The 11,810-nt window shown below is 38.8% G+C and overlaps 2 protein-coding genes across 4 annotated transcripts; one reads left to right on the plus strand and one right to left on the minus strand.

Moving 5' to 3' along the window:
- The first annotated feature begins 1,370 nt into the window (after positions 1–1,370).
- LOC113656511 (draxin-A-like) lies at positions 1,371–9,307 on the plus strand. 3 transcript variants are annotated; one of them, XM_047810650.1, is made up of 4 exons: positions 1,371–1,516; positions 7,451–7,543; positions 7,639–7,728; positions 8,293–9,307. In XM_047810650.1, exons 1-4 carry the CDS (start codon positions 1,441–1,443, stop codon positions 8,403–8,405), a joined length of 372 nt encoding a protein of 123 aa, XP_047666606.1. In that variant the 5' UTR covers positions 1,371–1,440; the 3' UTR covers positions 8,406–9,307. The 3 variants fall into 3 exon arrangements, with proteins under 3 accessions (XP_047666606.1, XP_027023609.1, XP_027023610.1); XM_027167808.2 differs by lacking the exon at positions 1,371–1,516 and adding an exon at positions 6,095–6,272; XM_027167809.2 differs by lacking the exon at positions 1,371–1,516 and adding an exon at positions 6,660–7,323.
- LOC113656459 (piggyBac transposable element-derived protein 4-like) lies at positions 1,997–5,642 on the minus strand. The gene is made up of 3 exons (XM_027167738.2): positions 5,479–5,642; positions 3,297–4,586; positions 1,997–3,159 (listed from the first exon to the last, which is right to left on the minus strand). Exons 1-3 carry the CDS (start codon positions 5,640–5,642, stop codon positions 2,724–2,726), a joined length of 1,890 nt encoding a protein of 629 aa, XP_027023539.2. The 3' UTR covers positions 1,997–2,723.
- Positions 9,308–11,810: the final 2,503 nt, after the last annotated feature.

Genomic DNA, 11,810 nt, shown 5'->3' on the forward strand with positions numbered 1-11,810 from the left:
AGAAGATTTTTTAAATTGAGAAATCATATTTGATATTAAGTCAAGTCAAGTCAATCAATGAATGTAAGTTTGTTGAGATCACAAACTGCAATTTTGTATAAGTTCATGAATAAAAGTATAAGATTAGCTCAGAGTAAATTTGCAGAAAGCAGATTATGGTAGTCGGCTAGCTAAGATAAGATAAAATGGCAGGACTTCTGAGAGGAACTTGAGCTGCCTGACAGAATTACCGACTTCATACTAAGTCATAAATTGTTCATATTTGTTTTGTTTTTGTTGTTGTTTTTTTTGCTATGGGTAACCTAAGTTAATGTGACTATATTGAAACTTAACTGAATGTTACTGTAGTTCTCTTTCCTTTTTAAAACATTCACTACTGACACTGGCCAGGTAGCTAGCGGGAGCTAATGTGACAGGATTACTGAGAGGATTTTAGTTGATGTTTAATGTATATAATCATTACAGCTAATGTAAGAGCAACTAGCCAGAATAAGCTAACCTTAAAATGTTTGTGTGTGTGTGTGTGTGTGTGTGTGTGTGTGTGTGTGTGTGTGTGTGTGTGTGTGTGTGTGAGAGAGAGAGAGAGAGAGAGAGAGAGAGAGAGAGAGAGAGAGAGAGAGACTGTCTGTCTGTCTGTGAGCTACATTAAAGAAAAATGAAGACAATAAAGCAGGAAGCCATCAAATCCCCCTGAAGCAATGACTCACAGAATGCTTTCAGTTTTGCAAAAAAATTTCAGATTTCTATATTTTTGCTTTTTTAAACAACACCTTTTTATAGTGCATACTAAGATTGTTTTTATTTTATTTTTTTAAAGAGAGCTGTGAACACCTGTGGCAGGTCTGACATTTAAAAAGCAGCCAGGTTTTCACAATATGTCCGTAACAAATTTAAGTTATGCCTCTTAGGAAAAAACAAACATGTTCAATCAACACTTCGGTTTAGAAAGAGTAAGCATGATTCCACCTGCATCTCAAAGTATTATGATGAAAGATATGTTTCTTGATGTTTATCATACCATCAATTCAGGAATAAATCATTGTTGATGTGCCGTTATTTGGAAAGTAATTAACACAAGGGTGTTTGTCCCGATTTGTCCTGATGTGAAACAGAATTGACTTTAGAGTCTCCTTATGCAAATATTGATAAATAATTTAGATAAAGATAAATAATATTAATTGCATATCTACAACTATAAAATATTTATCACCAGTGTGTGACCAATCAGATTTTAAAATTTTAAAGGAAAAAATGAAAATTTTAAAGTGCTGTGGAGTAAATAAAAGTAAAAGTTGTGCTTGTAAAAGTGGATCAAGTAATATTATTTTATATAATAATGTAATCCATATGTGTGTGTGTGTGTGTGTGTGTGTGTGTGTGTGTTGCACATAGAAGGCAGGACAAGGAAATCCTCAAGGTGAAGTGTTGCCTACCTTGGACATGGCGCTTTTTGACTGGACAGATTACGAGGACATGAGGCCTGAGGACAGCTGGCCATCATCCAACAAGAAAAAAGGTACAGCATTGTTTTCAAACCTTCACTGCTAATTCTAGCTAGCTGGCTAATGTGGACCACGTCAGAGAAGATTTTTAGTCACATGTGTAACCGTAGTTGTAAAAATATTTGCGTAACATAAGCTAACCTGACAGGATTTTATTTTATTTTTATAAATATGCATAAACTGCTAAATTTATTCATCTACAGTAGTTAATATGCACTTATTGTCATTACTTTCCATGATTATATCTAAGGTTTTTTAACGTCTAGCACTAGTAGGCTGATGCTCTGGAAATATTCTCTGGATTTCTGAGAGTATGTTTAAGTCCTGTTTGTTTCATTCTGTTCTGTTTTATTAAACTATACAGAATGGACGGTTAAAGCAGTATCATTGCTTACTTTTATTTTCACATGTGTACACAACATTACATGTGCCCGAACCTCCGTACGTCACTCACTCTCACTCGTGCATCACTCCAATCTGGAAAACTAACAATCCACTTGTTACACTGTTTATAAAGGTTCATAATCTGCTTCAGTAAAACCAAGCAGCATTCATAAATGTACAGGACGTATGTTTATAAAACTAGTTAGCTAGCATGCTCTAACTCATTGGAAAGAAGACCATCTCTAGTTTCTGATACAAGTGTCAGTGTGATTACTGACACAGAGTTACAGAGGCTAGAATGGAGGATTTCATTTCCGCCCAAATAATTTTTCTGAAAACTGACTAAAATACACTACTGTAAACACATGTCAGGAGCTGAAGAACAACTCAGGGTCATAGCCACATGTCTTATATTTCACATAAAAAGTTTGAAGTCAAAAGACTCAAAAATGGATTTTATATGAATATTTTCTACAGGTATGTCCACGCGTTTTTGTGTCTTTGTGCCATTTGGAGACTCCAAAATGAACCTTGGGTACCCAGAGTTTCCAAGGCTTATAACCTTTGAACCCCTTTGCCTAGAAACATAATCTTGGTATCTGATGAAAGCTTACTGGAAACTGTTGTGTATGTTGGATTTGATGTCAGTCAATTAGGCACAAATTTACATTAGCATAACCACAAAAAAACACATTTTCTTCCATTCCTCCTGAGATTTTGATAAAAAAAAAAAGGGCACACAAAATGCACTGTCTATGATGTCTATTTACATCATTTACAAAAACTGTGCAAAATACAAAACACACACACAAGAAATATTTACACGTTATAGAAAAGTTAGAAATTCTTCATGGTGTGCCATGTATTGTAACAGTCCCTGTTTATTGTGAAGCACAGGCATACGTCGCAGGAGGTGCACTTTACTGTGGTCGTCCGGTGGCAGTGGACACACCTCCTCCGACCTACGGTGCCATCCTGTGAAAAGTGAACAAGCTTGTGTGAGGCACCTTGGGGAGCAGGAGGGGGTGGCTGTGGAGGGGCTGTGGTGGTAGACCCAGCTTCTGTCAGCTCCATCACCAGGGTCTCCTGAAAGGCCTTGAGGGACATCACCTTCTCCTGCCTTGCAGTGGCGATCTCCTTGTACAGGATGAAGGCATTGACGATGGCGATGTCGATGAAGTGGTACAGGAAAGACCGGTACCACTTCTTGGTTTTGTGCAGGACAGAGTAATACTCGATCATGGCATCTGACAGGTCCACACCACCCATGTTCCTGAGTAGAAAAGGAACATAGCCATTACATTACACTGATATTGATGCACTCTCACTCACTCATTTTCTACCGCTTATCCGAGATATTGATGCATTGATATAATATCAAAATTCATTTAAAAAAAACACTGTACATACCTGTTGAAATCCTTGATGGCTGGTGGAATGGCGATATCCTGCACACGCCACTGCCCATCTGCCCCCTTGATCTGTCTCCGGACACTATCGTCCCCATGTGCTGCATGAAGCGTGGAACACATCAGCACATCTCTGGTGTCCCTCCACTGCACAAACACCAGGGGCCCCTCACGGATCCAGCGAATGGTGCCCCGGGGAGACGACCTCACAAGCCCGCCTGGCCTGTCTTTGGGGAACCCAATACGCTGTCCGCGAATGGTACCGCAGGCCCAGATCTTCTTTTGCAGGAGGTCACGAAAGAGATCTGGGCTTGTGTAAAAGTTATCTACAAATAACTTGTACCCGGTACCAAGCAAATGCGTATTTGTGAGACGCATGACGGAGTCATAGCTGAGCCCCTTGTTGATTGGTGCTCCCCTGCCTTCATAGATGAAGTCCCAGGTGTAACCACTGGTGGAATCCACCAGCACAAACAGCTTATAACCCCACTCCACCACGGGCTTATTCTTCTGGTGGATTCCACTGCGGGCTTTGAAGGCGACCATCCTCTCATTGATTGAAATGCACTGGTGGGGTTGATAATGTGCCATGCACATCTGCCTGAACTCCTGGTACAATGGCTTTATTTTGCCAAGCCTATCGTACCCAGCGGTGCCTCTTCTTGAGTCGTTGGCAGCATCTTCACCAGGGTCACTGAGATGGAGGGCGCGAGAGATGGCTCTGAAGCGGCGCCCGGAGATCACACTTGAGGGAAAAGACAAGGCATACAGCTCATTCCTTCTCCAATAGTCAGTGATTGCTGTTCTCTTGAGCATTCCCATATATATGATCATCGCGAGGTAGGACATCATCTCTGCCATGGTGATCCTCTGGAATGTGTCCGGGTGATTCCTTTCTCCATATTTGTTAGAATTGTTCATGATGTCTTTGAGAATGTTATTTGTCATGAATAATTTGAACAATTGTAGGATGGTGTATTTTACACCACCCATGAGCTGGCCACCAGGTGTGCGTGCTGGGTGGAAGGATGGCTGATCAGGAGTGATGTCCTCCACATCAGTGCCCTGCCATGCACCTTCAAGTCCAGAACTCGGAGTGCTTCTCCCTCCTGCTCTCCCTCTGCCTCTTCCTCTGCCTCTTCCTCTTCCTCTGCCTCTTCCTCTGCCATGTCTTGCAGGCTGTGTGGAGCTAGAGGGTTGGGGTTCCAGGTCTTCCTCCTCCACAGTCACTGGGGTCCTCATGGGCCTCTTTCTCTCTGACTGCCAATCTGAGTCTGATGACTCTGACTCTCTGAAACAAAGAAATGCAATGGTTAGCTTGTCACACCTCATTCACATGCATTCAAACAATCCCAATGCCCAATAACAATCTCAATGCCCAATAACAATCTCAATGCCCAATAACGACCCACAACCCTCAGAATAATCTCAATGCAATACCAGGCAGACATTCTGGCTCTCTGAAACAAAGAAATGCAACGATTAGCTTGTCACACCTCATTCAGACACATTCAAACAATCTCAATGCCCAATAACAATCTCAATGCCCAATAACGACCCACAACCCTTAGAATAAACTCAAGGCAGAAATTCTGGCTCTCTGAAACAAAGAAATGCAACGATTAGCTTGTCACACCTCATTCAGACACATTCAAACAAACAATCTCAATCTCAATGCCCAATAACAATCTCAATGCCCAATAACGACCCACAACCCTTAGAATAAACTCAAGGCAGACATTCTGGCTCTCTGAAACAAAGAAATGCAACGATTAGCTTGTCACACCTCATTCAGACACATTCAAACAATCTCAATGCCCAATAACAATCTCAATGCCCAATAACAATCTCAATGCCCAATAACGACCCACAACCCTTAGAATAAACTCAATGCAATACCAGGCAGAAATTGTTTTTACACAGCACCCTTCCCAAAATACAAAGTTTCTGTATTGACCACAGTCAGATCACATTTACAATTTCCCCTTACACACACATACACACGCACGCACCCACCCACCCACACACACATTATATATATATATATATATATATATATATATATATATATATATATATATATATATATATATATATATATATACATACATATATACATATATACATATATATATATATATACACATAAAATAATAAACACATAACATAATATATGTACTCACAGATCAGGATCTTCTAGATCAGGATCTCTTCCTTTTAGGAAATCCTCATCAGCATCTGAATCCATAGATAAATCGCTCTCTGCCGAGGACGAAAAATCATCTTCGGATATTTCGCACATCATTTTGGCGACCTGATCAGGCGTGAAAGACTTTTTGCCTTCCATTTGGAAATTCTTGGCAAACTTTTCAAAAATACGTACAAGTTGTCCAAAAACCGCACCAACGTCACTTTCCGCAATAACACCAACACTAACAGCTGTGTGTGAGGGCGCACGCTTTACGCATCTGGAGACATGTTTATACGCACGGCTCTAACAGCCACACCCCTTTACCTGATGGTGCATATCATATATCGCTGGAATCGACTGTTTATTGGCTACAGAGCTATGACACTCACGGATCATGCAATCGCTACTGGAGGGAGCAAATGTCAATCAAAGAGAGGGTGTCCCACATAGGCTGGAGAGACATCATTGGCTTCTTAGCTGCCTATCTCTGCATCACAGGCACCGATTGGCTCATGAGAGAGCTTGTTTGATTCGTTAGACCCTGGACTACAAATCTGATGCCCAAGTGTAGTTTTTTAAGCCTCCAATGAGCAGTGAGAGCCGAAAGAATGGGCGGAAGTGAAGTACTGTTCGCAGTTTTCGGTCAGAAACGTAATATTTGTGAGGCGAGCAAAGCGTTTTTGATTAAAACGCTTACATATTCCAGTTCCTTAAACTCTTGGGGGTTTTTACAAGCATTTTGTTTCGGAAAATATTACCCCAGTGAAGAAAGGGAAGCGTTTAATGGTAAGTAAACAGACCGAACTAGCGCCGCCTAGTTCCGGTGGCTATCAAATTGATTAAATTATTATGACGGCTATAAATCATATTATGCTTTGTGTGTGGGCTTAATAAAATCATGAGAGTTTAAGCTTTCAAACAATATATAATTTAACCGTGTATTTAGAGGATTTAATGATTAAAAGTTACAATGAATTTGCTGCAGCTTCGCCTCCTAGCGGTGGTGGCTCGTTTCCGCGACGGCGACAATATATATTAACTGGGGAAATTGGTTTGCGTGAGCAGATAAACATAGCCATACAATACAACAGAAAAAAGATATAGAAATAAATTGGATACATTAGACACAAAAAATTGACATTGTATAAATCTTTTGTAAAATATACACAATAAAATATATTCACTTACAAATACACAAACATATAAACAGTTGTTTTATGACTGATGCTAGTTGAGCAAAACGGTGTAAGAGGATTTTATTTATTTCATCATTCGAACATTAATAAGAAATGAAACTGTCTGGAATTGAGAAGATTTTTTATTTATTTATGTATTTATTTAGCAGACACTACATTTATTTAGACACTAATTTTAATCAGAGGCTGGTTATTGTCATCGCTAAATCTTACTAGCTTGCTAATAGGAGCTAATCTGACAGGATATCTGAGAGGATTTAAATTTGTGTTGCTGAAAATTTGCTAAGTAGGGGATATACTTAAGAGCTACAGATTCTAAACTACTATTTAATTAAAGTTAACTACTAAAAAAAATCAGATCGGAAAACTTTTCACTATACTTTACATATACACAGTGATTAAAATGCTAGCTAGCTGTAGTTTCACCCAGAGAAAGGAGGCTGACTGAGCAAGAAAGACCTCCACAGTCAATACTGAGTTCACCACAGAAGCACAGAATAATAATGTAACGTTAATTATGTAAAAATATGTTGACGGGCTCTTTAATAATCACATCTTCTCATTTTCCCGAGTGCTGTGCTTGCATGAAGAGATCAATAAAAATCTTTTTAATTACTCCAGGCCAATGCGACTGTCAGCAGGTTGAAAGCAGATATGTATTCATCTTTTATAATGTCGTTATTGATCGGTGAAACTGAATGCAGCATCTTTGCTAAAGAACGCAGTGGTGTTTCATGATTCTTTCGTTGTTGAACTTTTTCTACAAAGACAAGCGGCGCAGCAAGAACATGAGCAGCGGCAACGCGACCGTGGCTGCAGATGATGTTGAACCATGTGACCATCATCTCGACTGCCTGCCTGGTCAGTGCACCAACATGCTGACCATTCGGCATAAAGAACAGGGTTTTTTTTTTTCTTCTTCTAAAGCTGTCTCTATATTTTGTTAATCATTTCAGGGTCCTGCTGTGATCTCAGACACCACGAGTGCAGCCCACATAACCGTGGACTGAACAACAAGTGCTACGATGACTGCATGTGTAAAGAAGGTGAGCGTTAGCAGTGATTCATTCAGGCCGGATCATTTATCTGACCGTCACGTATTTGTAAGCCGACTTCTTTTCACTTTTTATAATGTCCTTACGCTTGTAGTTGAATCTAATCAAAATGCTGCCACGGAAAACTCATTTCAAGATCCGAGCTGTTTGCTATTGTGAATACAAAATTCAATCATAGTCAGTAACCTTGTTAAAGTTTGATGGTGCTTTTATCTGATATACTGTACATGCTCTAATTATTTAAAACAAATTTCAAGCTGGTAAAACGATTGCATATTTGTTTGCTTGGAAAAAAGAGCCGTTCAAGAGCCTTATATATTAAAGTACAAGAAAAAAAATCATTAATCTAAATTAAATATCTACACCTCAGATACTCAAATACTGAGACCTGGAAGATTAAGTTTGGTAAGCGCTTCTTTGAGGGTGTGAGTGAGACTCGACTTCAGCAACAGCCACAATGTGACACAATGACAGACATGGAAAAAAAATGTTTTATACAAATAAGCAAAGAATTGCTTTGAACAAATTTTCACTCAGAATTTCACAATTTTCCAGGTCTTCGGTGCTACGCCAAATTCCACCGCAAGAGAAGGGTCACCCGGAAACGTGGCCGATGCGTGGAACCCGAATCGGCTAACAACGACCAAGGAGCCTTTATAACGATCTGATGAGAGAGATGGACAGACAGATAGATAGATAGAGAACGAGAGAAAGAGAGAGAGAATGAAAAACGGATCATGACCCTACAACCCTGTACCTCCTTCTAAAGACTTCAGATGGACTGAACCTGAATTAAAAAGTTTAGCGAGTCAAAAAAATTAATCTGGCCGACTCGCCTGTGTGTTAAAGTGCACCATGTAACCAATGTCACTCTGTACAGATGATTTTGTGTCTCAGCTGGACAGGATTTAATTTTTTTTTTAACTGAGAATGCTAAAAACATTGCTGTAATAATCGTGTGTTGGATTTGTTTGTTTGTTTCTTTTTTTTTCTTTGTTTACTTTGAATGATTTATTATTTATCCTGCACCTATTTGACATTGTAAAATATCAAGTACCCATTTGTCGAGGTCAGAAAAAGGTCATATTTCTCATCATAAAATGATTATACAATAATTATTTGAATATTTCAACATTTTGAATACATTTGAATTGATTTCATGAAATTAATTAATCTAATTTCACGAGCAAAAATGCTGCATTTATTTTTTAGGAAATAAATGCCTGAATAAAGTAGGAAAAAAATAAAAATATTATTTTGAATTCCTAATAAGATACATGGCATAAACTGATCAGAGTAAACGATGTTCATTGTATGTTTTCTTTTTGTCAAAATATACTGCATTGTAGGAAATAGAGACCGGTGTATAGAAGGATAGATGCATCATTTTCTTTTTCCTTCAGTATTATGGTTTGGGTTTTGCCTTCTTGGCCTTATTTTTAAATGCAGGGCTTTTTTTTTTGAGGTGACCATCTGGACATTATTTGGTCTGTTGAGTACAGCTCAAACGTATTTTGTGTGTTTTTTTTTTCTGACTTCAATATCCTAATTAAACTAATGCAAATAATAACACGTTGGTTTTCCTTTTTTTTTTTTATGCACGGACGTCTAACCGTTGGTTTGAATGAGCAGAGTAATTAATCATTTAATATGCTTTCTCTTAAAGATCAAGAATCTCTAAGCACACACACACCTAGGAGCACATTAGCATAACCAATCTGACTAGCAGCGTGTGTTTGAGAGGTGAAAGGAAATCAGAGAGGCTAAAGGAAAACTGTGCGGACATTGTGAGAACAGAGTCATTCCTCTGGTTTATTTGTTTTGGTGTCTCCTTTAAAATCATGATAAGGAAAGGGGGTAGACTAGTGGTTACGGTGTTGGACTACTGATTAGAAGGTCATGAGTTTGAATCCCAAGTTGACCAAGCTGCCACTTCTGGACCCCTGATCAAGGCCCTTAACCCTGAGTCATTCTGGATAAGGGTGTCTGTTAAATGCCAGAAAAGTAAATGATTCTCTTTAAATTAATGTGCAAGGACCCAGTTTTACTTGTCTATTGTTTGTACTTGGGCTAAACCAACAGGTGACAAACAAAAAAGCTAAATGCAAGGCGGAGGAAATAAGTAGATGTTATGATTAACAGGCAATTAGGCGACAGGTCCAGACGCAAAACACGTGACACAAAACACGCTGCTGGAGCGCCCACTATTGTTCTGGCAGAGAATGTGAGCATTATTCTGGGGACCTTTCAGTGCAACACAGGCTGCCATATTATAACAGACAAAAGATAGATGTATCAGGACAAATAATATGTAACACACTACCTTAGAGTATGGGCAACAGATTGGTCATAAATTTTTTTGTCAGCGGGAGCCGAAGAAGTAAAACTAGCCGTGATTTATTCATGGTGGGAGGGACATACACTCTGTCGTCTGTCAATCACAGTGATATTACACACTTGTGGGTGTCCATAAAAATGGTATGATAAAAATGCAAATTATATTAATATATTTTAATTATAAGCACTTTTTTTTCCACAGCTCAAGGACACTTTACGTACCAAGCAAATAATCATAGACGGTAAACAATAGTGCAGACAAAAAACAGAGAGATAAAGACTGAGACAAACAAAAGGTGGCAAAATACAGAAGAAATAATTGTTGTGACTGAAATGTTGAGATAGAGTTAATAATATTTTGGGAAAGTTCTAAGAGATTGAATACTAATGCTTTGGAGTGATGAAGTTAGATGTGTACTATGTTAAGTACACATGTATATTGTGATGGAAGGATGGAAGATCTGAGATGGATAAGGGGTCACAATGCTATGGAGAGATATCGTGTATGCAGAAGAGGGCAGATCGCATTTTCCGGCGTGTCTCTGAGGAAGTACCGATGTTTTAGGAGATGGTATGGTTTGGAATTGCCCGATGACCTGAGAAAAATGGGAAAATTTATTAAAAAATGTTATGTTGTTCGGTGAGAGTATTTAGAAATCACACCTATTTTGGTAAAATGCTTTAAAAAATACTGACTGCTTAAAAATCTGTTTGTAGTCACATGATGCTCATTTAAATATGGGACCCTATTTACACCTGGCATTAAGATGCATCATGTGCAATGTGGTAGTGCTGAGTAGAGATGCATATCAGCTGTTTGTCACACCAAGATTACAGTACAGTGATTTATTTTTCACACATTTCACACGTCCCAGGTTGTTAGGAGATTTGGATCAGAGAACAGAGTCAGCCATGACACAGTGCTCCTGGAGCAAAGAGGGTTGAAGGACCCGTTACTGGCAGTTTGTAATGGAGGTGCTTGGGTTTGATCTTCTGAACTCCTGATCAATAATCCAGAGCCTTGAGAATGTTTCCATGTGCATGTCCATCATCTAAAACATGCATTTATATTAATGAGTTTAAGCTCTTGGGTAAGACATCGAAAAATCTACTGTGGCCCTTTTTGAACTACAAACAGATCTATTAGATCATAAGAAATGATTTTCTTCATGCATATTTTAGAACATTTCAAGTCAGTCTTCTTTAATGAATAAAGTGCATTTTAAATGTTTTTTTTTGTGGGAAGATGTTTGAAATTTTTTTTCACACTTCATTCTATTCATTCTGTCTTCGCTTTCCCATATTTCACACTTTCTTTACAATCTTGTATGTAAAAATTAGGTCACCTTTTCTCTCTTTCTCTCTCTCTCTCTCTCTCTCTCTCTCTCTCTCTCTCTCTCTCTCTCTCTCTCTCTCTCTCTCTCTCTCTCTCTCACACACACACACACACACACACACTCTCTCTCTGTCTGTCACACACACACACACACACTGTTCCAGCCTGTATCCATCCTGGCCACATAAATCTCATCCCATTCTCTCTCACTGAGCTGAGCACAAACCAAACACGATCGATATCTCTAAGTGTTTGCTAGAACAATATTAACTTAATTGCACCCTGGTTAATATCTTCACACAAAAAAATCCATGCAAATTATACGCAAATTGTCCTGAACCTTGTAGCTTCTCTAATTACACAGCAAAGCTCTGAACTGTTTATATGCTGTTGTTTCTGA

The sequence above is a fragment of the Tachysurus fulvidraco genome, chromosome 2 (genome assembly GCF_022655615.1).
Source record: "Tachysurus fulvidraco isolate hzauxx_2018 chromosome 2, HZAU_PFXX_2.0, whole genome shotgun sequence".
Classification (NCBI taxonomy): Eukaryota; Metazoa; Chordata; class Actinopteri; order Siluriformes; family Bagridae; genus Tachysurus; species Tachysurus fulvidraco.